The sequence below is a fragment of the Nomascus leucogenys genome, unplaced genomic scaffold (assembly GCF_006542625.1).
Source record: "Nomascus leucogenys isolate Asia unplaced genomic scaffold, Asia_NLE_v1 Super-Scaffold_3019, whole genome shotgun sequence".
In the NCBI taxonomy this organism is placed as follows: domain Eukaryota; kingdom Metazoa; phylum Chordata; class Mammalia; order Primates; family Hylobatidae; genus Nomascus; species Nomascus leucogenys.
Genome location: NW_022095789.1, coordinates 996,486 through 1,024,476, shown reverse-complemented (window position 1 = coordinate 1,024,476; position 27,991 = coordinate 996,486). Strand labels below are relative to the sequence as shown.

Here is a 27,991-nt window from a genome sequence, read left to right as displayed (position 1 = left end):
CAGTTAACCTTCCCCTGGGATGGGCTCCAACAGCAGGCTGGGGATTGGGATGGCGCTGGTACCTAGCAGGGTAAGCAAGGCTTCTACACGCCGGCTGCCTCCAGCGCCATCAGCCGGCGTCCCAGGCGGGTCTGCAGGACGCTGGGAAACGCGGCGGCGGCGGCGGCCAGCGCGGGGGCGGGGCCTGGCCGAAGGCGGGGCTGCGAGGAGGTCCGAATCAGGTTGTGGGGGGCGGAGCTCGGGAGCGGAGCCAGGTCCAGAGGCGGGGCTCAGGCGGGACTGAGTTGGGCTATGGGGGCGGAGCCAGGTCAGGAGGCGGGACTCCAAAGGGACTGAGGGCTGTGGGGGCGGGGCCCGGTCCAGAGGCGGGGCCCGGTCCAGAGGCGGGGACAGCAGGGCTCCGGGCAAGGAGGTCTGGATGCTGAGGGCGGTCCCTGAGGGGCGGGCGGGGCCCGACCGGCGCTCTGTGTGGCCGAGGCCATGAAGCCGCAGCCGCCCGGCTAGGCCCCGGGCGGCTGTAGCCCAGGGCGGCCCGCGGGGCGCTGGGCCTGGCTCCCAGCTCCGGTTTCCGGGCCGGCGGGTGGCTGCTCACCATGCCCGGCAAGCACCAGCATTTCCAGGAACCCGAGGTCGGCTGCTGCGGGAAATACTTCCTGTTTGGCTTCAACATTGTCTTCTGGGTGAGCGCGGGGTCTGCGCCTTGCCCTGTGCTGGGGGGTGGTGGGAGAGGGAGATTCAGTCTTCTGCTGGGGGAGACCACTCCCTGCCCCAAGAGTTTGGAGCTCGGGATCATCCCCCCACTTCTGCCACCCCCACGCCCACTTCCAGGACCACCCGAGGTAGCTACGGAGGCCCGGATTGCTGGGGGCGGGTCCCAGCTACAGCGTGGGGTCGGGGTTGGGGTAGGGAGGCTCCCTGAGTAATCCCGAGGCCTGGTGGAGAAAGGGAAGGTGTTTCCTTGAAGGCCCCAGGGGCGTGCTAGGTGCAGATTGCCCCCTCTCGCCCAGCCCTCCCTCCTACCCTGGGATGTGGGATGCGTGCCAAGCCCCACCCCTGGTTTAGCCAGTAAGGAGATTCTGGCGTGAAGGGAGCCGCCAGGCCCCTTCCCCGGCCTCCTTTCCCTTCCAGTAGTACCTGGGTCAGGTGCCTCACCTTAGGCTCCTGCAAAGTGGAGTGGGTCACAGTCCTCTCCCTAACCCAGTCCCGTACAAGGAGGCTGACCTGCCGGGAGGGGCAGGGAGGGACAATGGCGAGTCCTTGGCGGCTGGGAGGGGATCTCCCCGGTTGAGAGCCTGGGAGCTGGCCTTGGGGAACAGAATTCAACATTCCACAGCTGACAAGCTGAGGCTCCTGGGTGGGGCTGTCCCTACCGGGGAAGGGAGCTGCTAGTGCCCCTCCCAGGGTGGCATCTGTCCCCCTGGACCATGCCAAGTCATTTTTCCCATCTCTCCAAAGCTGTGGCCCTGCAGTCTCTGCTCCTGAGGCCTTGGGTCAAGATGCCAGGCCCTTTCACTTGTGTTCAGCAAGACTCAGTGGCACTGCCCCCCACCCACGTGTCACCGAGCTCACTGGTGTGGTGGGTGCCCTTGCACTGCAGCACTAGGCTCTTGAGGGTGTGGGCAGTGTGTGGGAGCACTGGCAAGGAAGTCAGAAGGCCTGGCTGTAGCAGGCCTGGCTGGGACACCTTGGGCAAGTCACCTCTCCTCTCCGGGCCTCAGCTTTCCTGCCTGGGAGGGGACGATAAAGAATCTGCCCCTGAGGGCTGTTAGGCAGATACCATGAGTTCAATTTGTTGTATTCTCACAACTACCTTATTATCTACATTTTCCAGATGGGGAAACTGAAGGAGTAGGCACAGAGAAGTTAAGTCACTTACCTAGGGTCACACAGCCAGAAAATACAGAGCCAAGGTGACGGTTTAGTGGGCAGAGGGTGGAGGTGAGGCAGAGCTGTGAGCAGAAGTAACCTTGAATACCGAGGGGGAGCAGGCATGAGAGACCCGGGTTTGTTGCTGGGCGGAGCGTGGGGTGTTATGTTAAGGTGGCATGGAGAAGCGAGGGCTTCCGGTGATGGGTCTGATGTGGCTTCTGTTCTGGAGACCGCTTGCCTGGCTGCTGTGTGGAGGGTGGATGAGGGGCAGGGCCTGGAGATTTGGAACGGGGGCAGAGCTGGGGCAAAGCTGGGATGGTGAGGTGGGAAAGGTGAGGAAGGCTGCTGGGAAAGTCTAGAGGCTGAATTGACTGGGCTGGGTCACTTGGGGGCTGGAGGGAGGATTTCAGGTTTGGGTCAAGGTGGCCTAAGGGAGGCTGCCTATGAAACAGGCACAGATGTTTTCATGTTTAATGTCAGGCAGACCCTGGTATTCTTATGCTTGGAAACTGCTTGTGGTTTCCTTTTTTCTTTTTTTCTTTTTTTGAGATAGAGTTTTGCTCTTGTTGCCCAGGCTGGAGTGCAATGGCACAATCTCGGTTCACTGCAACCTCCGTCTCCTGGGTTCAAGCAATTCTCCTGCCTCAGCCTCCCAAGTAGTTGGGACCATAGGTGTGTGCCACCACGCCTGGCTAATTTTGTGTTTTTAGTAGAGATGGGGTTTCTTCATGTTGGTCAGGCTGGTCTTGAACTCCTGACCTCAGGTGATCCACCTGCCTTGGCCTCCCAAAGTGCTGGGATTACAGGCGTGAGCCACCACGCCCGGCCATCCTGCTCGTGGTTTCTTACTGCTCCTAGAGTACTGTCAGCCTCCAGGGCCCTGTGGGTCCGGGCTGTCTGCCCTTCAGTTTGTTCCTTGAACTAGACGTGGTCTTGTGTCAGGGCCTCTGCCTGTGCCCAACCCTCCTCCTGGAATAGACTTTTCCCTCTTACTCTTTTCATCATTCAAACCTCAGCTGAAATGCCCCCACCCTCCCTTCTGCCCTCTCTAAAGCTCGCCTCCAACCCCAGCATCCCCCATCTCATTGCCCCACTCGATATTTGTTAAGGGATCTGTTTGCATCTGAAGTTTCCTTGTCTGTTCACTCACTGTCCATCTCCCCTGCTGGAGTGTAAGCTCCGTGAGGGTCTAGTCTGTCCTATTCACCAGCGAATTCCCGGCATGGCGGGGATCAGTGCCGGTGGGTCATGGAGGTGTTTGCTGCAGGCGGGTGGACGAAGGGGTGTGGGACCAGCATGAGGTCTGGGTGGAGATCGGGAGATGCCAGTGTCATGATGGGATGGAAGATGAGTGTGAGGAGGAAGAACAGCAGAAGGCTGAGGCTGGAGGCCGTAGGACCAGCCACAGGTGTGGGGCAGGTGAAGGCAGAGCATCCTGGGAAGGAGCTCGGGGAGGAATGGGGTTGAGTTAACTGAGGTGGGGTTCAGGAAGGAGAAAGTGGCACTCAGTCCCCTGTCTGAAGGCCAAGGGCAGGCCATGTGGGAGGAGGCAGGAGAAGTGATGTTTGGTTTCACATCAGCAGACCTAGCAGGCAAGAGGGAAGGGAAGATGTTTCCAGAGAAAGAATAGAGCAGTGTGGGGAGCCCATGGTCAGGGAAGGGAAGGTGATAAAGGCCTTGGCCATGGCTATGTGCTGAGGGGAAGGAGCCTGCAGAGAAAGCAGGTGGGTGGGGAGGTCGCAGGAGGTGGCGTCATGGCCCTGGGCTTGGGTATGACAGCCTTTCCCCCTCTGAGACTGCACGCCCAGGAACCTACCCAGGGTCAGGTGTGAGGGTGACCAGCCTTGACATCCAGGGCTCTTCCCAGTAGGGAATTGAGGCAGGAAGGTGGGAAAGCTGAAGATGGAGGAGAGGCACTTGGACTGCCCCGGTAGGGAGTCTACCTGATGTTCTGAAGGCCCAGGCAGAGCTGTGGTCATGGGGAAAAGCCAGTGGCACAGGTCAGATCCTAGCTGGATCCTGCTAGGGATCATTGAGATTCCTGTCATTCAGGGGTGTCTGGTTGTGAGCCACGGAAACTGACTCTGGCAGGCGGAGGTTAAAGGGGTATGATGGGGCTGGGGAGGAGTGTTGAGGGTGGGGCAGCAGTCACACGGCTTTAGGGCAGCAGCAGAGCTGGACTTGGGAGGGTGCAGAAAGGAGGCTAGGAGCCTGGAACCCCAGCACCAGCTTCGGTCAGGAGTAGAGGCTCAGTATACTGGCGCCATCACTACCCCCCCGCCACAGCTGCTATTGCTCCTTGGCAGAAGTGTCTTGGCCACTGTCTGCTCCAGTTTGGAGTTCCAGGAAGGGGCCCCTGATGTCCATCCCAAGGCTAGGAGAGGGTTCAGTCCTCCAGGCTGTGTCCTGTGGGGAAGAAGCACTGGGATGTGTTCTTGGGAAGATGGAAAGGACCCCGGATCCCGTTCACAGCCCTTGTGCCTCTTCCTCTCTCCGCTGGAAAGGCCCTGACTAGTGGGGAAGGACGAGGGGGGAGGGTCCTGGGGCCGCTCCCAGCCCTGAGCTCTTTGCTGCTGCCCTTACAGGTGCTGGGAGCCCTGTTCCTGGCTATCGGCCTCTGGGCCTGGGGTGAGAAGGTAAGGCAGCGGGCGGGTGTGGGGCCGGTGTGGGACGAGGTGGTGGGAAGGTCAGCTCCCCACACCTGCCTCTGCTGCCCGGCACAGGGCGTTCTCTCCAACATCTCGGCGCTGACAGATCTGGGAGGCCTTGACCCCGTGTGGCTGTTTGTGGTAGTTGGAGGCGTCATGTCGGTGCTGGGCTTTGCTGGCTGCATCGGGGCCCTCCGGGAGAACACCTTCCTGCTCAAGTTTGTGAGTGCTGCCCTCAAGATCCCCTGGGGACCCCCATCTCCTCCCATCCACTTCTTGCAATACAGTTGGAGCCTAATGATGGGTAGCTTTATTATTATGCTATAGTCCTCACCGTTAGATTCATGTTATCTTTATTTACTAGGATCCTTTCTGTGGTATGGTAAGTGACCGAGACCTGGTGGCCCAAGCATGAAATATTTATTGACTCAAATAGGAAAAGTCCAGGGGTGTGCTGGCTGCCGGTGTATTTTGATCCAGGGGCTGCCACAGTTTCACTTGGCCTGGTTTCTCTCTGTTTCTCAGGCTCCCCCCTACCTCCCCCGCCCCCCCCCCCCCCCCGTTTTGGCTCCATTCCCCGGTGGCAGGAGGCTCAGGAACAGAGCCGGCTTCCCCATGCCCTCCCAGGAACTCCTGCTGGAGGCTGAGAGCTCTCTTCCCAACTGTTTTCCCGAAGTGCTTTAATTGCATTTCCTTGGCTCTGATTGGCTGCCTCTGGACCAATCCCCGGAGGCCTAGGGAGGCAGTGCTGTGATTGGTGGGCTTTGGGCACTTGCCAGTCCTGTATCTGGGACTGGTGGGTTTGGGGAGGTGGCTCCATCTGAACCTTGGAAACTAAAGGTTTGCGCGGAGGATGGTTTTTCAGAGAGAGCAGGGTGTGATTACCAGACAAAGGGAATTGGAAGGGTAGGAACAACAGATGCCTTTTGCCATCATGTAACAATACTAAAATAATAGAAGGTGGGGGCTCTGGGCGCCTCTGGGTCTTGGTGGAGGTAGGGATGGAGCCCTTCCCTGTGGCACACCCAAGCCCTGGGAGGTCACCAGAGCCCTGCGTCTCCAACCCCTACTGTCTGTATGCCCAACCCCAGTTCTCCGTGTTCCTCGGTCTCATCTTCTTCCTGGAGCTGGCAACAGGGATCCTGGCCTTTGTCTTCAAGGACTGGATTCGAGACCAGCTCAACCTCTTCATCAACAACAACGTCAAGGCCTACCGGGACGACATCGACCTCCAGAACCTCATTGACTTTGCTCAGGAATACGTGAGTCCAGTGTCCAGCCTGGGACACCTGTAGGAGGCACCTTTCTGGCAGACGAATGAGGGAACAAGTTCCCTGTGATGGGACCATCTCCTTACCCACCTGGGCTAGCGGGCCCCAGGAGAGAGACCCAGGAGCGTCCTCGTCCAAGGAAAGCCAGCCCCTGCTGATCCTTATGGATCCCCATTTGCCTAGTGCCATAGGGCCACGGCCTTGGGAAACAGAGGGCACGGGTTCCACACTGGTAGCTCCCAGGCCAGGGCCTACAACACACGGGAGAATGGAGGAAATGTGACATAAAAATATAGATTTCTACTTCCGCTAAACCTTGGGCCCATGGTATCGGCTGGAGCTATGTTGCTGCCGCCCTTTTACTGGTACAGAGGCTCTCTGTTTGCCATTGTTCCCAACACTCTGTATTTTCTTATATCTGTCAGCCCTTATTTCTCATTTATACTATGTTTGGCCTCTGTGCATATTAGAGTTTAGACCCCTGACGGAAGGTCTGCCCTCAAGCTTGCAAACTTAACCCCAGTGAAGAGCAGCCAGAGAAGAGTTCCCGAAGCCCTATCTGCCTCCCACCTGCACCATCTCGCCCACTCACCCCTAACCACAAACACACAGTCACACACTGTCACCCACAGTCACACCCACACCCAGTCACACTCACAGGCACACTTGATCACACCTACACCTACACATGGTCCCACAGTCACACATGAGTCACACTCGATCACACCCACACACGGTGACAGGCCCTTGGCGCCATTCACCTTTTACCAAGAGTCAGCTCTGGATCCAGAGGTGAAGCACAGCTGGTGCCTGCTTCAAGCAGCTCTCAACCCAGGGCAGAGGCAGACATAGCCAGGCAGTTATGATGCGGTTCATTCATTCATTCAGCACAGGATTGTTAAGGGCCTACCATATGCCGGACCCAGAGCCAGGCCCTGGGGATTCGGCAGGGAAAAAAGCTGGGATCTGTCCTCTCAGGGATGGCAGTTGGGAAGAGACAGATGGTGAACAAGGAGGACAAACAAATGTGTGCATGTACACCCATGTGTGTGCAAAATTGTACACTGTGGTAAGAGTCAAAATGAAGGGTGGAGAATGGGAAGGCCTCTGCGTGGAGAGCTTGAAGCCTCCCAAAGGAGGAGAAGGAAGAGAAGGGAGAGTGTTCTGTAGCAGGAGCAGCTGGTGCTCAGCAGGTGCCAGGAGGCAGGTGGAGGCTGAGCCCTGCCCTGGGACGAGCACACGCAGGGCATGTGGCAGGCCTGGCTCCTCCAGCTCTCTGGCTCTGCCATGGGGCCCGCCTGTGTCTGCTGCCGAGCTTGAGCTCCCCCAGCCCTGTGGGCTGCTCTCCAGCCTGTGTGCTGCTGCTCAGTGAAGGCTGTGTGCACCTGTGTGCCCCACAAGACCATGGTTCACGTCAGATCCCAACCTCGCCATTGCTCCTGCCTAGGGGACAGCTTAGGGTGTTCTGGGTGGGGGTGATGGGGTGTGGGGTGATGCCAGCCGGCATGGAGGAAATGGGGTGGGATGGCTATGGGGGTGGCAGGATTCCCCTCCGGTCCCTGCACTGAAGAGAGGAGGGCTTTGTAGAACCTCTGGGGCAAGTGTGGGAGGCCTGCTGCAGACATGGGGCCCAGCGGTCTCTGCTGCCACAGGGCTTGGCCCCGCGCCTGCCTCTCAGGTAGCCTGGAGGAAGCCACGGTCGTTGAACCAGTATCCTTGTCCCACTCCCTCCCTTTTTCTAGCCTCTCTTGGGTCTGGGAGGGGGAAGCTCACTGTCCCCTCCCTTGCACCCTTCTGCCTCCAGCAGCCTGGAGGTTGGGCCCAGGCCTGTTGGGGTCGGGAGGTGGCCACCCACTTGGCTGTCCCAGCCCCGTCCCAGACAGCCCTGTCTTCCTGCAGCCTGGGCTTGTTCCCAAACAGGGTGAGGCTCCTGGGGTAGGCCTGGCTCACCTGGGGCTCTCCCCTGCCCCCACAGTGGTCTTGCTGCGGAGCCCGAGGCCCCAACGACTGGAACCTCAATATCTACTTCAACTGCACTGACTTGAACCCCAGCCGGGAGCGCTGCGGGGTGCCCTTCTCCTGTTGCGTCAGGGACCCTGCGGTGAGTGGGGCTGGGGGAGGAGAGGTGAGGGGCTTTCCGGTGCGCAGACTCTGGGGAAACCTCCCACAGGGCCCCGCTCCGCTCTGCCCTCCTCTGGGGACGTGGATGCTGGGGGAGGTCATTTTACATGGGTGGCACTGAGGCCTGTTGGGGCGCGGCTGCTTTCCCTGTTCAGCAAGACCTGTCTTTTTTATTGTAGTGAGATGGAAACGGCAGGACCCTGGGGCACAGGGATGGGGACTGGCCTGGAGGCCTCCCTGCACCCTATACATCCACATAAACGCAGCCGCAGCCATTGTCTGCTCCTGGCCAGCTTGCAGGTTGGCCGGGCTGTCACTCTTAGTTACGGTTGTATGTGGCAGGGGTTGCCTGGGCCATTGCCAGCCACCACCCCACTGGGCCACCGTTGCAGGTTAGCAGGGAGTGGGGACCTCTGTCCCTTTACAACTTTCTTCAGGGCAGAAACCTCTCCTGGTGATGTTTCTTCGGTCACAGTCCATCTGGGATGCCAAGGACCAGGTTTCTCCCCATTCTTATAACACACCAGCAGGCAGGATTCCTGAACGGAGGCAGGTCCAGGTTGGCGATTGCAGCCACGCATTCCAGTGTCTGGGAAAGAGGCACGTGGGGCCGGGTGCGGTGGCTCACGGGAGGATCATTTGAGTCCAAGAGTTCGAGACCAGCTGGGGCGGCACAGTGAGACCTCATGTCTCCAAAAAAAAAAAAAAAAAAAAATTAGACGGGCATGGTGGTACACTCCTGTGGTCCTAGCTACTTGGGAGGCTGAGGTGGGAGGATCACTTGAGGCCAGGAGGTTGAAGCTGCAGTGAGCTATGATCGTGCCACTGCACTCCAGCCTGGGCAAGGGAGTGAGACCCTGTCTCAAAAAACAAAAAAAAAAAAAAAAAAAAAAAGCACAGGGGCCTCAGGGAGCCTCACTTAAGACTGGGGGACACGGCAGAATCCATGGGCCCATCGGCTTCCTCCAAGAAGGAAAAGCCACCGCACTGCCCAGGTACCATGGACCCCATGGGATGCGTCCTCACCAAGTCACTAACTGGCCTGTCTCCGCTCAGGAGGATGTCCTCAACACCCAGTGTGGCTACGACGTCCGGCTCAAACTGGTGAGAGGGGCAGGAACTGGGCTGGGGCAGGCGGGGACACTGGGATGGGAATGAGACTGTCTATAACCTCCTCTGGAAGGCCTCAGGGATTCTTTGGGGAGAGGGTGCTGGGTCCCAGGAACCAGCCAGACACCCAGGCAGCAGAGGAGGAGTAGACCCTTGGGCCTGGGTAGATGTGGGTTTGCTCAGTCCTGCTCTGTGGAGCACCCTGGGGTGCCTGGCTTTGCCCGAGAGGCCAGAGATTTGGCACTCATGAGAGAGTCGGCTCTGGAGGAGTGGAGGGAGAAAGACGGTAAGCCGTTAGAGAAAGCAATATGAACAGCCATGTGACAGTCTCAGTTGAGAGCTTGGAAGAAAATAAGGGAGGTGATAGGAGAGGAGCTGGGCAGGCAGGAGGGGGCGTGCGTCTGTGCTGAGACCCCATGGGAAGGAGCCGGCCTTGGGGAGGGCCTGTGGGGAGCAGGTGCTGCAGGTTTAGGCCCTGGGGTGGGCGTGAGCTTGGCAGGCTGGGAGGGCGGGAGCCAGCCTGAAGGGCAGGCAGGCTGAGCCTGGTGCCTGCGTGTCCCCAGGAGCTGGAGCAGCAGGGCTTCATCCACACCAAAGGCTGCGTGGGCCAGTTTGAGAAGTGGCTGCAGGACAACCTGATTGTGGTGGCAGGAGTGCTCGTGGGCATTGCCCTCCTCCAGGTACCCCTGTGGCCCCACGTGCCCCTCCCCTTGCCGGGGCTGCCCTCGCTCCCTCCTCACCTGTCCTCTGTCTTACAGATCTTTGGCATCTGCCTGGCCCAGAACCTCGTGAGTGACATCAAGGCAGTGAAAGCCAACTGGTGAGGCCGCCACAGGCCATGGCCACATGCCTGGTCTACCCAGGCCTCTGGGGGGCCCCCCAGGACCCTCCTACTATACTTGTGACGGGCAAGGCTGCAGGAGGCGTTCCTGCTGGGACGGAGCCTTGAGGGGTTCGCCTGAGCCGCTGTGCTGTCCACCCACAGAGAAAGTTGCTGTGCCTCCGCCTGGGCCTCTTGTCCTGTATGCATGTGTACACACACATGCAGGCACCCATGTGCACAGGGAGCCACCGTCTCGGCTACATTTGGGGTGGTGGGCTCTCCAGGGGACTAGGAAGGGCGCAGCTCAGAGGGTGCAGGCCAAGCGGGGTGGGAGGTGCTGTGTGGAGGGTCCCCCCCCATTCCCTGCCCCCGATGCTGGGACGCACCTTTCTGTGCATAGCTGTATGGGGCGCGTTGCCTGAGCCACCGCCTCACACAGCTTCAGAGCACTCTTTTCTATGAGCTGTAACTTTGAGCCTGCCAGGAACCCACCTCAGCCTCAGTGTCCCAGACTCTGAAATGGGTCCAAGAATTTTCTTTCTCTTGCTTGCCTCTCAGGAGCAAATGGAATGATGACTTTGAAAACCACTGGCTTACACCCACCATTTCCGAGGTCCTGTCCACGGTGGGGCCTCAGCAGAACTCTCTGATTGGGGCCCCTGGCCCGGCCCCACCCAGCCGACATGTTTTCTTTGGTCTGGGTGGTTTATACCCCGAACCAACCTTTAAAAATTGGTAGATTTCACATAAAAGCGCAGATCCACAGCTTCTCTTGAAGAATGACCACCTGGCTACACCGGCTCTTCAGTGGCAGCACTGCCTGGGACACTGCCTCCCCAGTCACCGAGGGCCCCAGCTGGCCTGTTCTACTCACCTAAGTGCCGCCTGACCCTTGTGCACTAGGAGCTGGCCTCCCACCTCTGCAGGGTCATTCCCTGCACCTCGAGGCTGCTGCGGGCCAACCTGGAGTGAAACACAGGGACCTGAAGGATGGGGAGGCTGGACCCCGCTCTGAAGAGGGTGCAGCCTGGGAAGGGCGGCCTTGCTGGGGACTGCGGTGGGAGTAGAGTGCCCAGGAGAGGGTCTGAGGGGTGGGATGGGGTCAGGACAATTTTGCAAAAGAAGTAGCTAGAAGCCATGGGACTGGTGGGAGCCTTTTTGGGGGATCTGGGTGGTTGACTCCTAGGAATCAAGTTTGGCATCTTCGCCATGGCTGCAGAGCTGCCTGATGGGCACTAGAGGGCACGCCAGGCCCACACTCCCTGGGTCTGGCTTCCTCCTGCAACCTCCCTCTAGTAGAGCCTGTGCCTGCCTACTAGCTCTCTGGGGTTCCGAGAGTTTGGGAATTTCTCAGAGCCAACTGGCTCAGGCTTGGGAAGGCTGGCTGCTGCCCTCAGCTCCGCCTCATCAGCTATGTGAAGGGGTATGTGTGGAGTGATCCTGCCGCCCCCTCCCTGGGCTCGTCCAGAGATCTCAAACTCGGATGCCCCTGGGGCCATGTAGGTTGTATAAATGGATGAAGCAGGCCCTTGACTTGGGAGCCTGCTTCACTTTGACTTTCCCGCTGTTACTGGAGACAAAGACATCATGATGAGAGAAAGTTCGCACAATCTAGTCAGTATCAGCCACTTTCCTTGAGACCAATAGAGTGTGGTGGGGATGGGGGAGAGCACGGGTCTCCGTCTGACAGTGGCCGCCGCCATATTCAGGTGTAGCTAATTGCTCTGGTGTGGGAATGCAGGCCTAATGCCAGAAATCTGGAGAAGCCAGAAATACAGATTTGTATGTGAGATGTCCTGATTTTTTAAGTTGTTGGCAGAAATTAATCAGAAATCAAATCTGTAGGCCAAACAAGGTGCAGGGCCCAGCTTTGGCCCCATGCCCCTGTAGGTCCCTCTGGGACAGTCACCACTGGGGTCCTGGCTGCTCTGTCATTGAGGGATGCTGGGCACTGCTGCCGGGTGGCCAGGGTGTGGGGCATGCGCCCCGCAATGTGGCTCCTTGGCCCCGCTGGACAGTGTCCTGGGCCCCTGACAGGCGCTGGCTGTGAGTGGTTTGTACATGCTACAATAAATGCAGCTCGCAGCATTGTGCATGTGTCTTGCCTTTTCACTTTCATTTTATCCCTCAAACCACACAACACCCTGTGCGGTGGAATTTCTTTTCCTGATGAGGAAATGGACTCAGAGAGGGGAGGAAGTTGGTGTGGAGCGCAATCTGACCCTCTTGCTGGAGTTTTGCTCCACACCTGTCCTGTGTATCTGATATATTTGGGTAAAACCTCTGTACTCAATAATGGTGGTACATTCATCCCCCAAGTGTGAGTTGAACATCAACTCAGGAGTGGAGATACAGAGAAGGGCAAGGTCCTGCCCGTGTGCTGCATTCTTGTGGGGAAGACGGAAAGCAAGCTGGCCAGCACTTTTGTTAGTAATACATGCTATGAAGAAAACAGGAGTGACTGCAGGGGGGCCTGGGAGAAGGCGAGCGGCTGCTCTGGGCTGCTCTGGGGGAACGATGTTCTAGGTTTTGGTACCAACTTCTGTAGAGGCCTTGAAGCCAGCGTGGGCTCTGTGTGAGGGAGCCTGGGGTGGCTGGAGAGGTGGCAGTGGGGAGGGGCAAAGGGCATAAGCACAAGGAAGTGGTGTAACCAAGATATGTTTGGAAACAGGATTGAAGAGATGGGGTGGGAGTGATGAGTAGGAGTGGTTGAGGCCCTGGCTGGGAACCTGGAGTTCTCCAAAGCTCAGTTCTGCTACTGGATATCCATTCTTCCATCCATCCACCCACGTTCACCATCTATCCATCCATCCACTCACCCACCCACCCACCCATCCATCCATCTACACATTCACTCATCCATCTATCCAGATGCTCACTCAACCATCCATCAATCATCCACTCACCCACCCACCACCCACCTACCCATTCATTCACATGTCCATCCATCCATCCATCCATCCATCCATCCACTCGCTCACCCACCCACCCACCTACCCACCTACCCATTCATCCACACATTCAGTCATCCATCCATCCACTGACCACTCATCTGCCCATTTCTCCGCATGTTAACTCATCTATCCATCCACCCACCTATCCATCCACTTACCCACTCATCCATCCATCCATCCACCCACTTAACTACCCACCCACCTAGCCATTCATCTACACATTCATTCACCCACCCACTCACCTACCCATTCATCCACACATCCATCCATCCATCCGTCCATCCACTTATCCACCAACCCACTACCCATTCATTCACACATTCACCATCCATCCATCCATCCATCCATCCATCCATCCATCCATCCATCCACTTACCCACCTACTCGTCCATTCATTCACATGTTCACTCATCTATCCATCTGTTCACTCATCCATCCACTCACCCACCCTCCCACCTACCCATTCATCCACACATTCACTTATCTATCCATTCACCCACCCTTCATCTATCCATTCAGCCATCCTCTTATTCATCCATTCATCCACCCACCCACCCACCAATCCATCCAGTCACCCACCCACCCTTCCTCCATCCATTCACCCATCCACCCACCCATCCCTCCATCCATCCATCTTCATCCTCCTTCGACTCACTCAGCTGTCCACTGCCATTCACTCAGGTAGGCCCTAGCTAGAGGCTGGGGTGACTGAGGCAGCTCAGACCTGCCCTTGCCTTCCCGGAGCCCAGTATCTTGTTGGAGGCAGACAAGGAATAGTTGTTAATGTGCAGTGTATACGTGGTGACAAGGATGTGATGATCACTGCTAAGTGGGGTCTTGGGCTGGCACAGACAAATTTCCTGTCCCCACAGTAGAACTTAGAGCAGTTCTTTGCACCACCTCTTACCCACAGATGATGCAGCTTCTCCAGATATGCAGAAACACAAGGGAGCTTGTAAGGCTGTCCATCCCTCTAGGAGGGTCCCTGGGCCTTGGGACCAAGCTCACCTCCCACCCTCTGTCAGGATGAGATGCACACTGGCAGCCTGGGAGTCCCCTGACTAACCACAGGAGAGGCTGCCAGCAGCTTCCTGGTCAGCTTGGTGCGAGGACATCCTGTGACACCAAGATACCGTACAGAGAGAGCTGGAGGGACAGAGAGCACCCAGGCTGGCGAGCTCCTTTATCTCTGGGTGAGGTGGTCATATGGGCTGGAGAGGACGGGCAGGAGCTCCTTCTGGGGAGGCTAAGGCCACGGGTGCCTTGGTGGTAGCCACTCCCAGTTACCACCAGAGGGCGCCAAAGTGCCGCCCACGCAGCACTGCCGGCTCAGCTCGCGGAAGGGGCTCTGTGTAGGGTCATTGGGGCGACCCCCAGGGCCAAGCAAGCCCATGCCATCGTTCCAGAGACCCTGGGGCCCATCCCGCTGGTGCCAAATGCAGCCCTTACCACCCTCTGCCTTTTCTTCTCCGGGGAGTGGAGCAAATGACGCTGCCTGCCCAAGGGTGCCTCTCTCAGTGCTTACAGGGCCCGAGCCCACTTGCTGGGCTGGGCGGGTGGTGGTGTCCGCCTGATAGAGCTGGAGAAAGGGGTGACCGTCACTCTCTCTAGGAGGATGACGCAATGTGCTCCACAACCTACACCTCCATTCACTCATTCAGCCAGGGCAGCGGAGCACCCCGTCGCTGCCAGGCACTGCCGCGGGCACTTAGGTGAGGAACAAAACAAACGCCCCACCTCGTGGAGCTCGCAGCCCAGGCCAGGGAGCAGCCGGCTTTGTCTGCCAAAGGTCAAATATAATGGCAAAAACCGCAACTACTTTTGCACCAACCTACTTAAATCCACTAGGCTGTTGGGCAGTGCTCCCCTTGACTCTGCCTTCATGGTGGAAAGCAGCTCCGGGTAGTGCTAAGCAGTCGGGTGTGGGGTGTCCCCATCACATCGTACTTGTGGACGTTGATGGCGAACCTTGTGTGATTTTCATGGGTCATGAATATCATCCTCCTTTTGATTTTCAACTATTAAACAACAGAAAACCATTTTTGGCTCTTGAGCTCTATAAACACAGGTAGTGGATGGGACCCACCTCGTGGCTGGAGTTTGCAGACCTGGGTCCAGGAAGGAAGGAAGGAGACGGTAGACAGTGGACATCATCGCGTGAGCCTGCCCTGCTGCGAGTGGGGACACAGCAGACCAAGCAGGGGTGAGGCAGGGACAGGCCTGGCACTAAATGGGGCAGTCGGAGCGGGCCTTACCGTGAATGCCAGATGGAGCAAAGACCTTTCATTTTAACTGTAACACATTTTTGACAGCACAAGTAAAATAGGAACCCATTCTACTTAGAAAATTGGCTGGGCACAGTGCCTCAGCGCCTGTAATCCCAGCACTTTGGGAGGCCGAGGCAGGTGGATCACCTGAGGTCAGGAGTTCGAGACCAGCCTGGCCAACGTGGTGAAACCCTATCTCTACAAAAAATACAAAAAAAAAAAAAAAAAATTAGCCAGGCGTGGTGATGGGCGGCTGTAACCCCAGCTATTCGGGAGGCTGAGGCAGGAGAATCGCTTGAGCCTGGGAGGTGAAGGTTGCAGTGAGCCAAGATCACACCATGGCACTCCAGCCTGGGCAACAGAGCAAGACTCCGTCTCAAAAAAAAAAAAAAGTCTGCATTCAGCTGTTTCATGTCATGACGGCAGGTGTACCTCCCAGCAGGGGCAAGTCATGCTTTTCCTCTCTACCCAATGCATGAGGACTGTCAGGCTGTGCCCACCTTGGGGCCCTTCCCACGCTAGGGCATGCTGGTACAAGGCATGGCCAAGACCTCCTGCTTCACTGGGCAGGAGGACGAGGGACATGGGAGGGTAGCCCCAAGTCAGGGCTGATGATGGAGGTGGCCCCGGCAGGTCCCTGCTCAGGCCTAGGGGCCCGATTTCTGCTCCTCAGCCCAGGCGTTGGCTTGATGGGCACCATTAACACAGGTCTGGCGGGTCTGGGCGTCGGCCCATCAGAGGTGGGAAAGTCACAAAGGAACCCCCAGCCCTGCCAAGGCTGTTGCCACAGTAATGCCTCCCTGGCCCCCTTGGCAGCTATGTGGAGAGATAGGGACATCAGCACCCTGCAAAGAGAGGGACCTCTGCTCTGGCCCAAGTATCCAGCCCTTGACTAGAGGCTGCCTTGGGTGCTGGAGGCCTGGCTGCACCTGCACACCTGGGTCGTGCTTCCTGGGATCATCCTGTCTGGGAATTAGCTCTCTAGGTCTGCCTTCCCACCAGAGGGCTGCTTTCCTCCAACACCCCCTTCCCAGGCTGCTCCAGTCTGTCCCACTCTCGATCTGTGGGAACCTCCCTGGAATCATGCTTAGGGTGGGTGTGGTCCCCTCCAGCAGGACCACGTGGAATCCAGCCAGCTTGCCATCAGCCAATGTTCACCTGGAATTCATTAGTGACTCCAACACAGTCCCTGCACTCCAGAGCCTCACCGTCCGGGGGAGACACAGACAGGTACATCCCCAGGCTTTAAAAGTGATTGATTTGCTGGGTGTGGTGGCTCACGCCTGTAATCCGAGCACTTTGGGAGGCCGAGGCAGGTGGATCACGACGTCGGGAGATCGAGACCATCCTGGCTAACATGGTGAAACCCCATCTCTACTAAAAATACAAAAAAAAATAGCCAGGCGTGGTGGCGGGTGCCTGTAGTCTCAGCTACCCGGGAGGCTGAGGCAGGAGAATGGCCTGAACCTGGGAGGCGGAGCTTGCAGTGATCCGAGATTGTGAACTCCAGCCTGGGCGACAGAGTGAGACTCTGTCTCAAAAACAAACAAACAAACAAAAAAAGTGATTGATTTGTTCAAATAGGTAGTATAGGCAGATGGCTAAAAACCACACACTGCATGGAAAGATAAGTGCAAATCCCCTCTCTCCCCTGTCCCGTGGTCCCCTTCCCCTCCCAGGGACAGTGACTGTGGCCAGTGCTGTCTGTGCCACCCTGGACACGGGCTATGCCTTAGAAAGCCGAGCTTCTCAAGAAACAAAGCAGGCCAGAGCCACATCTGCAGACCCGCATGGCCCACCGGAGGCCTCTGTATACCCTGTCTGCGTTTCTCACTGACATGCATTTCTGGGAGATAATGACGTGTCAGTATGTATAGATCTACTCAGTTATTTTCAACAACAGCAAAGTGATAATAATAGCAAGAATTTATACTTGCGATGTGCTGGCCGCTTCTTGGGGCACTTTATTTATATGAACTGATCTACTCCTAAGAATTCAAGGGACAGGCAGCTGCTGGCCTTGCTGCACAGGCGAGGAAGCCGGAGCGCCCCACCGGGTGGACACTGCCCCACTGACTCGGCCCACCGTCTTGGAATTGCAGGAGGTTTCTAGGCAGCGAACACCCTTGGATTCATCTTTGGGCACTTGTATCTCTGTGGGATAAGTGTCTGGAAGTGAATTGCTCGGTTAAAGGGCAGGTGCATTTCTAATTTACATAGCTGTTGCCAAATTGCCCTCGGAAGAGGTTATACTGATTTACGGTGCCACAGATACCGTTGGGCAGAACCCTTGCCCTCCCGCTAGCGGCAGCTGGAGCCCGCCCTGCATTCACCCACCCGGTTCATCTTTGTCAATGGAAGAAAATGGTTTCTCTTTGTGGTTCTCCTTTGCACAGCTCTTATTATGAGAGAGGTTGAGCATGTTTTCATGCAGATCAGTACGATTTGGCGTAGTCAGAATGACCAGAGCGAGCTCCAAGGGGTGGGGGAGCCCCCGGGCTGGAGTGGTTCTGTGTGGGGTGAGGGAGCTGCTGGTCCCGGGAGTCTTGCAGGACGGTGGTGTGTTGGGTAGAGGCAAGGAGGGCGCTCCCGGTGGAGGGAGCGGCCTGAGCAAAGGCTCGGAGGGGTGGGAGGGAGGGGGACCTGGCCTGGCCTCTCTGCTCAACAGTAAGCCACATGGCCCCTGCTCCTTCAGTCCCTAAGGCCCCAGCCGGGTTCCTTCCTCTGCTCTCTTTCTCTGCTTGAGCTAAACTGCAGTTCCTGGGGGAGGGCTGGGAGAAGGTCTCCGCCCTACAGGGGGCATCTTCCAGCGTCCCCAGAGGCAGCCTGACCCCCAGCATTCAGTGAGGAATCCCCCATGGCCCGCTCCACCTCCTGGGCTCCTCCTGCCCCTCCTACCCACCCCAGCCTCAGGGGCGCTTACATCCTCATTAACACGGCTCAGTGGCTGGCGCTGGGAACTGATCTCCCTCAGGCCCAGTGTGGACAGTGGCTAATGGGGATGAATGGGGCGGGAGGTGCCGCCGAGGGACGGTCGTCCAGTGGCCCACACAGGGTGGAGAGGTGGGCAGATGGAGATGTGCAGAACCAGGCCCCACATGTGGCTGGGACGCCTGCAGCTGCCTCGACCGCTGGCCAACCTGGGTCCTGGGGCAGGATGATCAGACAGGGGTATGTGGCACAGAGGCGGGGAGCTCTGGAATTCAGCTGCCCATGGGGGTGGGAGCAGGCCTTGGGGATAGGGCCCAGTCTAGGAAGTGGAACTGGAGTTCTGGGGTGGCACCCAGGAAGGCTATGAGCATTGGGACCCCAAGGTTAGGCAGGCAGTGTTGGAGGGAAGTCAGTGTCGGGGAGGGAGGGAGATACTCCAAAGCTGAACCTGGCAGCATGGGGCAGGCAGGATGCCATTGTTTAGTCAGTCAACAAACACCAGGTGCTTACATGTGCCAGGCACTGTGCCAAGGACCGGTACCATATGAAGCGGCCAAGACAGTCAAGATCTTCTTCCATGGATGGGGGGGATAGTTGATGATACATGCTCAGAAGAAAGTAAACATGGTTGTGTGACGGGGTGATGGAACAGAGGTGCTACTTGAAGAAGATTTCCTGGGACGTCTGTCTGAGGAGGCAGCATGTGGGCTAAAACCTGTGTGGTGAGGAAAAAAATCATTCCAGGCAAAGGGAACAGGCAGTGCAAAGGTCCTGAGGTAGGAATGGGCTTGGGCGTTTCAGGAGAAAGAAGGGGCCATTGCGGCTGCAGTATGGCCTGTGAGGAAGAGATGAGCTGAGAAATGGGTGGCAGTAAAGCAAGGAAAATCACAGTCAAGGCCAGAGCCAGGTCTAAGGGGTCAGTGGGCAGGACCCCCTTCCTAAGTGGTGTGGACCATACACAAAAGCTGAGAGTGAGGTCCTGCCTGGCTCAGCTGGGCCTGAGGACCCAAGGGAAGCCAGGCTTGGGAAGACTCCATCACTGCCCGATCACTGTGCCTCCAAATGGGAGTGGGGAGGTCCTGGGAGTCTGGGCCAGCCTTGGCCAGATGCAGAGGACACAAAGAGGCCTTCCTGACCACTCTGGGAGAGGCCATCCGGCTCCTGCTGCATGCACGGCTCAGTGGCCTCCTGTCTCGTCCCACTTCTGGCTGACTTGAGAACCCAGCTCCCAGCAAATAAGAAATCTATTCATGAGTGTTAAAGTTTTTGTTTTTGCTTTTTTGCAACAGGATCTTGCTCTGTTGCCCAGGCTGGAGTGCAGTGGTGAGATCATGGCTCACTGCACCCTCAAACTCCTGGGCTCAAGTGATCCTCCCACCTCAGGCTCTCGAGTAGCTGGGACCACAGGCAGGTGCCACCACACCTGACTCTTTTTTTTTTTTTTAGTAGAGATGGGGTCTCACTCTGTTGCCCAAGCCTGTTTCGAACTGCTGGGCTCCAGCGATCCTCTCACCTTGGCCTTCCAAAGTGCTGGGATTACAGGCGTGAGCCACAGCGCCCCGCTTGAGCATTAAAGTTATAGAATAAAGCTCAGTACTGAAGCAGGAGGGAGCCAGCCCAGCAGGCAGGGACATTCTAGAATTCTTTCAGGGTTTGAGGCCTAAAACCCATGTATGTTTTTTATGGGCAAGTTAAGCAATTTTCAAGGCTGATCTTGACTGTTCTTTTGATTTTTGTCATATGTGCTGACCTCACTATCAAATACCCAAGTTGGATGTTGCTGCCGCAGTTCCTGTGGGCTGAGGCGTGCCCTGGACTCTCAAAGGGCAGGCGCTCGCAAACCAGGGGAAGGTCTCACATGAAAGGACCACAGCAGACTCGTCCCTTCGACAGAGAAAAAAATAGAATAGTGTTTGGATTATAGATACTGGTAAAATATGATCTTGAAAAAACATTTGATAAATTACAGCATGAATTTATAATTAAAAAAAAAATCCCCAAGTGTGGTGGCTCATGCCTGTAATCCCAGCACTTTGTGAGGCCGAGGCAGGTGGATCACCTGAGGTCAGGAGTTCGAAACCAGCCTGGCCAACATGATGAAACCCGGCCTCTATTAGAAAAAAAAAAAAATTAGCTGGGCCTGATGGCGCATGCCTGTAATCCCAGCTACTCAGGAGGCTGAGGCAGGAGAATCGCTTGAACCTGGGAGGCGGAGGTTGCAGTGAGCCGAGATTGTGCCATTGCACTCCAGCCTGGGCGACTAGAGCGAAACTCTGTCTAAAAAAAAAAAAAATCACAATTTCTCAGCAACTAGAAATAAAAGGGAATTTCTTTCACCTGATAAATGGCACATACCAGACATACGGAAGAAACTTTATACTTCATGTTGAAACATTAGCAGCAGGAACAAGACAAGGATGCTGACTCAGTGCTGCAATTCAGCACCGTCATGGAGTCCTAGCCAATGCAGTAACACAAGAAAATAAATGAGAAGGATAAAAATTAGCAGGGAGGAGACAAGGGCAGGAGCCATCTCCGTCCTCTTGTTTCCAATTAAGCAGATACCTAATAAATTTTATTAAATTGGAGAAAAATTCATTGTATCCTTAAAGAAGGTTCTGGAAGGTAACAGAGCAGAATGGATCCTTTAGTAGCTAGAGTCTGAAAAACTCAGTGATCGTCAAGAAGTTCCATTGGTCATGGACCTGCCAAAAAGATAGAAGCACGATAAGACCAGAGAAGAATGAGAGAGCTCTTGGGATGCCAGGAAAATTGTTTTCAAAATAATTGGTGTTGATCCAAAAACAGGGGCAAGATGTTTGGGTCAGTGGAGTCTCTGTGGCAGAGGACTTAATCGCCCCCTGGTTTCTGAAGTGGGAGCAGGGGGCTGGGGGAACAAGCCAGGTGGTGTCTTCCAGCCAGGGGGAGCTGCAGGGAGAAGAGGAAGTCTTTTCACTCTTTGCCCTGGGACACTGAGCGTCAGAATATGCTGCTATTTTCCATGGGGTTCTAGAATACTGAGTTTAATTCCCACTTCTGCTTTATTCCCTGCCAGGTTTGGGTTCTTGATGTGTCTATGACACACTCAGGAAAGGTAGCCCTGGCTCAGGGCAAGCTGTGTGTCGGGCACCTACTGCTTCTGCCTGGTCCCCATCTCTCCCCCAGCTTCTGGTGGCACCTAGATTTTCCTTTGGGGAGAATCTCTCCCTCCTTGATTCGTGTTCTTCAAGGGAAGGGGCATAGGACCCAGGCCTGACATCAGCACGTTCCATGGCCTTGGCCATGGAGAGGGACAAAGGATGCCTGCTCCTGGGTCCTCACTGGGACAGAGAGGCTCCGCTCCCTCCCCTTGGAGTTCTAAAGGCTGTTGGTGACCGCTTTCCTGCCTGTGGTCCCAGAGTGAGGCTGACAGAGAAACATAGAGTCCAGAGAAGGTGGACAACCTTGCCTTGGCGATGGCACTTGAGCTGTAGGTGTAGCCATATCTTATGGCAGAGCCATTGTTTTGTCTGAGGGGGTCCGAGCTGGATTTCTGTCATCTTCACCTGAAAGTCCTGATGGACACAGTGGGAAAGACGGGAGAAGTTGAAGGCCTTGGTCAGACATGCCCTCTCTCGGGGGTGGGGGCGAGATGCAAACCACTTCCAGATGGAGCCCAAGCTTCTTCCTCTGTCCCATAGCGCCCCTCCCAAGGGAGCTGATTCCAAGATCCCTAGAGGAGTGGAGGAATGATCAGGCATCATGCTAAGGAGTTTTTGTAAAGTCAACTTATTGAGTCTAATTTATACACATCGAAGTCTCCACACTTTAGGTGCATATTTCAGTGAGTTTTACAAATTTATTCGCCTGTGTAACCACCAAGATAGAGAAGATTTCCATCACCCAGAAGGTGCCCTGTGGTCCTTCCATGTCAATCTCTGCTCCTACCCTGCTGCCAAACAACCATTGAGCTGCTTTCTATCACTGCGGGTTAGATTTCTTTTTTTTTCTCTGAAGTCCTGCATATAGTCAATCCTCAGTATTCACGGATTCCATATTTGTGAAGTTGATGACTTGCAAAAATTTATTTGTGACCCCAGACCAATCCTCGTGGCACTTTTGTGATCATTCCTGGACATCAGCAGAGCACTGAGAAGTTTCGTTTGCGGTTGCACACATTTCCTGTGGAGGCCAAACTCAACGAGTGACTTTCCCCCGTCTACTCAGGGCCACCTTTCCCTCATTTTTGTACTTTTTGTTGGGGATTTCGCTGTTGAAAATGGCTCTCAAGCATTGCAGTGAGGCCCTGGCTGGTGCTCCTCGATGCTAGAAGGCTGGGATGTGTCTTACAGAGAAAATGCATGTGTTGGATAAGCTTTGCTCAGTCGTGAGTTACAGCGCCGTGGCCATGAGTTCATGCTCACAAATCAACAGCCTCTGTAGTAAATAAGGTGTCTTTAAACATAAGCACACATGCCATAAATGTATGCATTGGTCAGATGACCAAAATCTGGTGAGCAGAGGCTCGCAGGAACCTAACTCTGCATTTCCCTGGGAGCAATGCTTCCATACCGGTGAATTCAGTGTTCCTGGGAATGTCACGGAAAATTACTGCCAGGCATGAGAGCCGGCCATATATGCAGTCATACAAATGCCGCCTTTTGAGTCTGGTTTCTGTCACTTAGCATGAAGCTGCTGAGATTCATCCCTGTTGTTCCTTTTGTTGCTGAGGAGTATTCCGCTGTGGGGCTACGCCAGCTTCTCTGTTCACTCAGCAGTTGATGGAGCATTTGGGTTCTTTCCGGTTTTTGGCGATTATGAACAAAGCTGCCATGAACTTTCGTGTACAAACCCATGTGTGGACATATGTTTTCATTTCCATTCTAAGTGTCAGCACAGGAGCACATACATTTATTACTTGCTTAATGCTTGCAGTGGCCCTGCAAAGCAGCCTCATAGCCTCATTTTATGCATAAGGAGCCGGCTCGGAGCGGAGCCATGGTGGCCTGCTGAATATCACATGGCTCACAGCAACTGCCACTGGTGCACAGTCTCTTCCCTGGGGGAGGCCTGGGGGTCCCTATTCAGAGTGGCCCTGTGGTGGGTGGGAAGGCCTTGGCTCTGTCATTGCCTCTCCAGGGGCCTAGAGGTCCTCAGCTGCAAAGTGCAGATTCAGTCCCCTCTGAGATCCCTGAGCTCCAAGCCTGTGATTCAAATCCTGCTGGGGCCTGAGCCACAGCAGCGGGCTGCACCCCAGCCCCACCGCAGCCCTTCACAGGCTGAGCAGGGCTACAGCCAAGACTGACAGGCTGGGTGGGCTGGCTGGCTGGCTGGCTTCTAGAGCTTCAGATGCCCTGAATGCATTCCCCTGCTGGAGGTGACGCCACCTGCTTTTGCTTTGGGGGCTCATCCTCCTCTAGCATTTGCAGGGGATGAGCTGTGGGGACTGCCACCAAGGCCTTACACTCTCTGGAGGAGGCCCCCATGCCGAGGGCTTGGCTTGTCTGGCCCTTCTCTATGGTGGGGCCTTGATCCCTGTGCAGAGAACTGACACAGGGACTGAGAAACGGCCAGAGCAGGCTCTAGGCAGACTTTGCTCTGCACTCTTTCCAGGTTTCTGTGTCCCAGCCATCCATCGAGCTGCCTGACAACCTCCAAAAGCCTCGCGGAAGCTCTCCGTTGCTTGCGCTCAGTGATCCCTGCATGCCACAGTGGATGCTCCCCTCCCTGGAGCCCCTGAGGCCTCAGCACCAGCTTGTCTCTTAGCAGGCTCTTCCCCTGGACTCCACCTCCTGCCCATCTGTTGGCTCAAGGAAGCCCTGGAGAGGGGACAGCCTGGTACTTCACAGCAACTGATGCAGGGGGAAGAGCCCCAGGTCCGGGGAATGAGGATGAAGATCTGGGTGCTGAGCTGTTGCTTGTCCTCTGGGGCTCATCTTCCTCATCTCTAAAATGGGCACCATTTCCACAGTTTCATTCATTGTCATTGACCCCATCTCCTGTGGTTCCGGGCACTGTCCCTGAGGCTGGAGATTAGGGGAGGAGAGGGACCCAGACAGGCCCCTGCCCTGATGGAGGAGAGGCAGATGCATTGTTGCAGATCTTGGAGATGACAGAGGAAGTCCCAATGCTTTGGGGACCAACTTGGGGCAATGTCCATGCTTTGGCCAGTCCTGGTACCAGAAACTGACTTTGACTACTATTTTTTTTTTTTTTTTTTTTTTTTACAGAGTCTCTCTCTGTTGCCCAAGCTGGAGTGCCCTGGTGCAATCTTGGCTCACTGCAACTGCCTCCCAGGTTCAGGTGATTCTCCTGCTTCAGCCTCCCAAGCAGCTGGGATTACAGGTGTGTGCCACCACACCTGGTTAATTTTTTTTTATTTTTTATTTTTTTTTATTTTTAGTAGAGACGGAGTTTCACCATGTTGACCAGGCTGGTCTTGAACTCCTAACCTCAAATAATCCACCCGCCTCAGCCTCCCAAAGTGTTGGGATTACAGGTGTGAGCCACAGTGCCTGGCCTGACTTTGACTGCCTTAATGCAAGGGGAATTAATTGGAAGGAAAGGGCAGAAGTCAGGGCCACACTGGGGAGCTGGGTGGTGAGAACTGAAGGAAAGTCTCTTTAGGGTGTGGCCACTCAGATGAGAAATTCTGCTGAGATTCAAAATTGCACAGAGGGTCAGTACCCACCAGGGTGGAGGGTGGGTCTCATGACTCACAGGCTGCCAAGCTGGCCTGCAGTGGGCTCCCCAAAACGAGGGGGAAATGCAGGGAAGGAAAAGTCCTAAGTGTCCCCTGGTTGGGTGGAGTGGGAGAGTGGTGTCAGGTGAGGCTTGCTGGAGACACTCAAGTGCATGGGAAACAGAGCTGTGAACTCCAAGGGGCAGAAACAGCAGAAGGCTTCGGCACTGTGAGCCTCAGAAGTGGCCGCCACCTACCCAGTGGTCAGCCCAGGGAAGGACTTCCCACCTGTTCTCTGACCCAGCGTCTCCACACGGGAGACATTTGTGAAGTTTACGTGGGACGAATGAAGCCCAGCACACGGGCCTTGGCAGTCCCACCTGGCCCCACCTGCCAGGAATTTAGAAGACAGCTGCAGAGACCTGGCACGCGCAAGGCTGCCGCCCAGTCACTGAGGTGTGTGGCAGGGGCTAGCGGAATGCCCGAGGAGGCGGCCCACCTGGACGGCAGGCAGGGGCTTTCAAAGGAGGCCAGGAAGGCTGAGCAGTGTGGGGCAAGGCTGCGGCAGAAAGGAGGGCATTCCTGGGGGGAGAGACCCTGGGTTTTGATTCTTGGGCCCTGGCTCTACCCTGTGGACCTTGGAGGGAGCAGGGGGCTGGGCAAACAGAGGTGACCTGGGGGCGCGGCAGGAAGGGGAGGGTGGGGTTGGGGAAGAGCTCTTGTGCGGGGCAGGCAGTGGGGAGGCGAGGAGATGGGGTGGGGGGATGCAGGCCCCTGCAGGTCCTGCAGAGGACACCCCAAGGTTACCTTGGCCCGTGGCTCCGCGGCTCAAGAGGCTGGCAGCGACGACAAAAGCGAACCAGCAGCCTCTCCGAGTTTTATTATCATTCAAATGAGGACGTGGAGAGGTATTTCATTTGATTGGTAGAATAATAGGAGCCATTTATCTACCTTCTCTCAACCTTTCGTATCTGTTTCACTATTTTATGGGATCGCATACATCATAGTAAAGGCAAAAATGTATTTTTTTCCCTTGACTTGGGGCTGAGGGGGGGCAGCAGGGATGGGAAGGAGGCTCTCAGAGTGGCTGGCAGGAGCTGAAGGAAATGAAATCGAAAAAGACTATTATTGGTGACAGACAGTTACATCGGAAAGGGAATAAGAAACTCCCCAGTGCGGGCACAGAGAGGAGTTTTAAATGGAAGATCTAACAGCCTCCGGCTCTAGGTCCATTGAGAGGCAGAGGACCGAGGGAGGCGTGAGGGGTGGGGGGCGAGACAGGGAGTGTGGCGGGGCGCGGGGCAGGGGTGTTTCAGGGAGCCAGGAGGGTCCTTTAGGGAAACAGCAATGAGGCCGGCACAAGGGGCATGTGGCCGAGCTGTTGGAATTCTTTGTCTTTCTTGGGTTATGATAAATTACACATGTCATACAAGGATCCATTCTCCTTTTGAAAACACTGGGACATCACAGGTAAAGACCCTGTGACCATCAGCCCCAATCCCAGCCCCCTCTACCCTTCCCAGAAGTAACAACTATTAAGATTTTTTCCTCTTGATTTTACAAATATATAAAGATGCCTTAAAAGAGGTAATACTCTCTTGTGAATTCCCACCCCACCATCCCCCTCCCTTTTTTTTGAGACAAGGTCTCACTCTGTGGCCCAGGCCGGAGTGCAGTGGTGTGCCCTCAGTTCACTGCAGCCTTGACCTCCTGGGCTGAAGCGATCCTCCTGCTTCAGCCTCCGGAGTAGCTGGGACTACAGGTGTGCACCACCACACCGGCTAATTTCATTTTTAGTAGAGGCAGGGTCTCCCTGTATTCACAACCCAGGCTGGTCTTGGATTCCCGCATTCAAGCCATCTTCCCAAAGTGCTGGGATTACAAGCATGAGCCACTGCACCTGGCCCTTTACCCCTCTCTTAAAAGGTGTCACGCTGTCTCACCCAGCTCCTTGGTTTTTCTCATTGGACATATTTTTGAGCCTTGTGTGGGTCTGGGTCACTCCTGGAGCTGTCCGGGGTGCTCCTGTCTGTGACTGTCCTGTGCTGTAGCCCCCTGGTGCCCCCCGATGGACCCTTGGGTGGCTTCCAGCTTTTCACAATGACAAAGAATGCTTCGAGGGGTCTGGGCAAGGCTTTCTTGAGGGCAGGTGAGCAGTGAACTCTCTGGTGGGGAGGGGTGCATTTTCAGCTGGAGGAGACACTGTCCCATTGCTGTCCGAAGCATCTGTGGTGGGGCTGCAGCCAGCTGGCCACTGCGAGGGGAAGCGTGCAGCTGTTCTTGCACAAAGGTTCCCTGTGGGGTTGTCTTGGGCAGGAAGTTGGTGGCAGAGAGGGGAACAGCAAAGCCCTGGCTGGACAGGGTGTCAGAGCAGAAGTGGGAAGGTGGGACCCACAGAGCTCCAGGGGACCCCTGGAGCTCCAGGTGCAACCCCACTGGGTGGGGCTGGGTGGGATTCCTGGGAGGCACGCAAAGGGCAAACGGGCAAGACCCGGGATGTGAAGGCGGGCTGCAGGCTTGGGCTGGGTGAGAATCAGCAGCACTCGATGTGGCCGGCAGGGTAGCCCGCCAGCACAGCCAAGGGGGCAGGGTAAAGGCAAAACCCAGGTCTCCGGGTGGTGCCAGCACAGGGCAAGGGTGTGCACAGCATGGGCATAGAGGGTCCTCCAGGGGCCCTGGCTCCCTGACGGCAGCACAGAGACAGGGAGGGCTCCCTCCGAGCATGGAGGACAACTCAAGGCCTACCAGGTATGGGGCTGAGGCTCCCTGCTCAGGCCCGCCATCCCCCACCATGGGGTGGCACTTGGTCCCAGCCCTCAGAGATGTGATGGGAGCAGGTGGGGGAAGGAGGCGGGTGGCCTGGTGGGAGCTGGGCTCTCTATCCTAGGAGACTCTCAGGTTCCAGAACTCTCTCAAGAGTCCAGTTGCAAGACTTACAAGGAGTTTCTTAAACAACTTTGGGAGGCCAAGGTGGGCAGATCACATAAGGTAAGGAGTTCAAGACCAGTCTGGCCAACATGGTGAAAAATACAAAAAACAGCCGGATGTGGTGGTGCGTGCCTGTAGTCCCAGCTACTCGGGAGGCTGAGGCAGGAGAATGGCTTGAGCCCGGAAGGCAGAGTTTGCAGTGAGCCCAGATCTCACCATTGTGCTCCAGCCTGAGCAACAGAGTGAGACTCCATCTCAAAAAAAAAATAATAATAATAATTGAAAAAATATATAATAAAAATAAAAATACAATAAAAAATAATAAAAATAAAAAAGGCTTTGTGTTAGATGATTTTGCCCAACTCATGTCAATGCTCTGAGCACGTTTAAGATAGGCTAGGGTGAGCT

At 55.9% G+C, this 27,991-nt stretch overlaps 1 protein-coding gene across 2 annotated transcripts; it reads left to right on the top strand.

Moving 5' to 3' along the window:
* Positions 1 to 24: 24 nt before the first annotated feature.
* On the top strand, positions 25 to 11,937 carry TSPAN17 (tetraspanin 17). Of its 2 annotated transcripts, XM_030808509.1 has the most exons (9): positions 28 to 680; positions 4,455 to 4,505; positions 4,593 to 4,739; positions 5,609 to 5,779; positions 7,764 to 7,889; positions 8,966 to 9,013; positions 9,583 to 9,699; positions 9,778 to 9,839; positions 10,401 to 11,937. In XM_030808509.1, the coding sequence occupies exons 1-9, from the start codon at positions 594 to 596 to the stop codon at positions 10,579 to 10,581; spliced, it is 990 nt and encodes a 329-aa protein (XP_030664369.1). In that variant the 5' UTR covers positions 28 to 593; the 3' UTR covers positions 10,582 to 11,937. The 2 variants fall into 2 exon arrangements, with proteins under 2 accessions (XP_030664368.1, XP_030664369.1); XM_030808508.1 differs by having other exon boundaries at positions 25 to 680; positions 9,583 to 9,839.
* Positions 11,938 to 27,991: the final 16,054 nt, after the last annotated feature.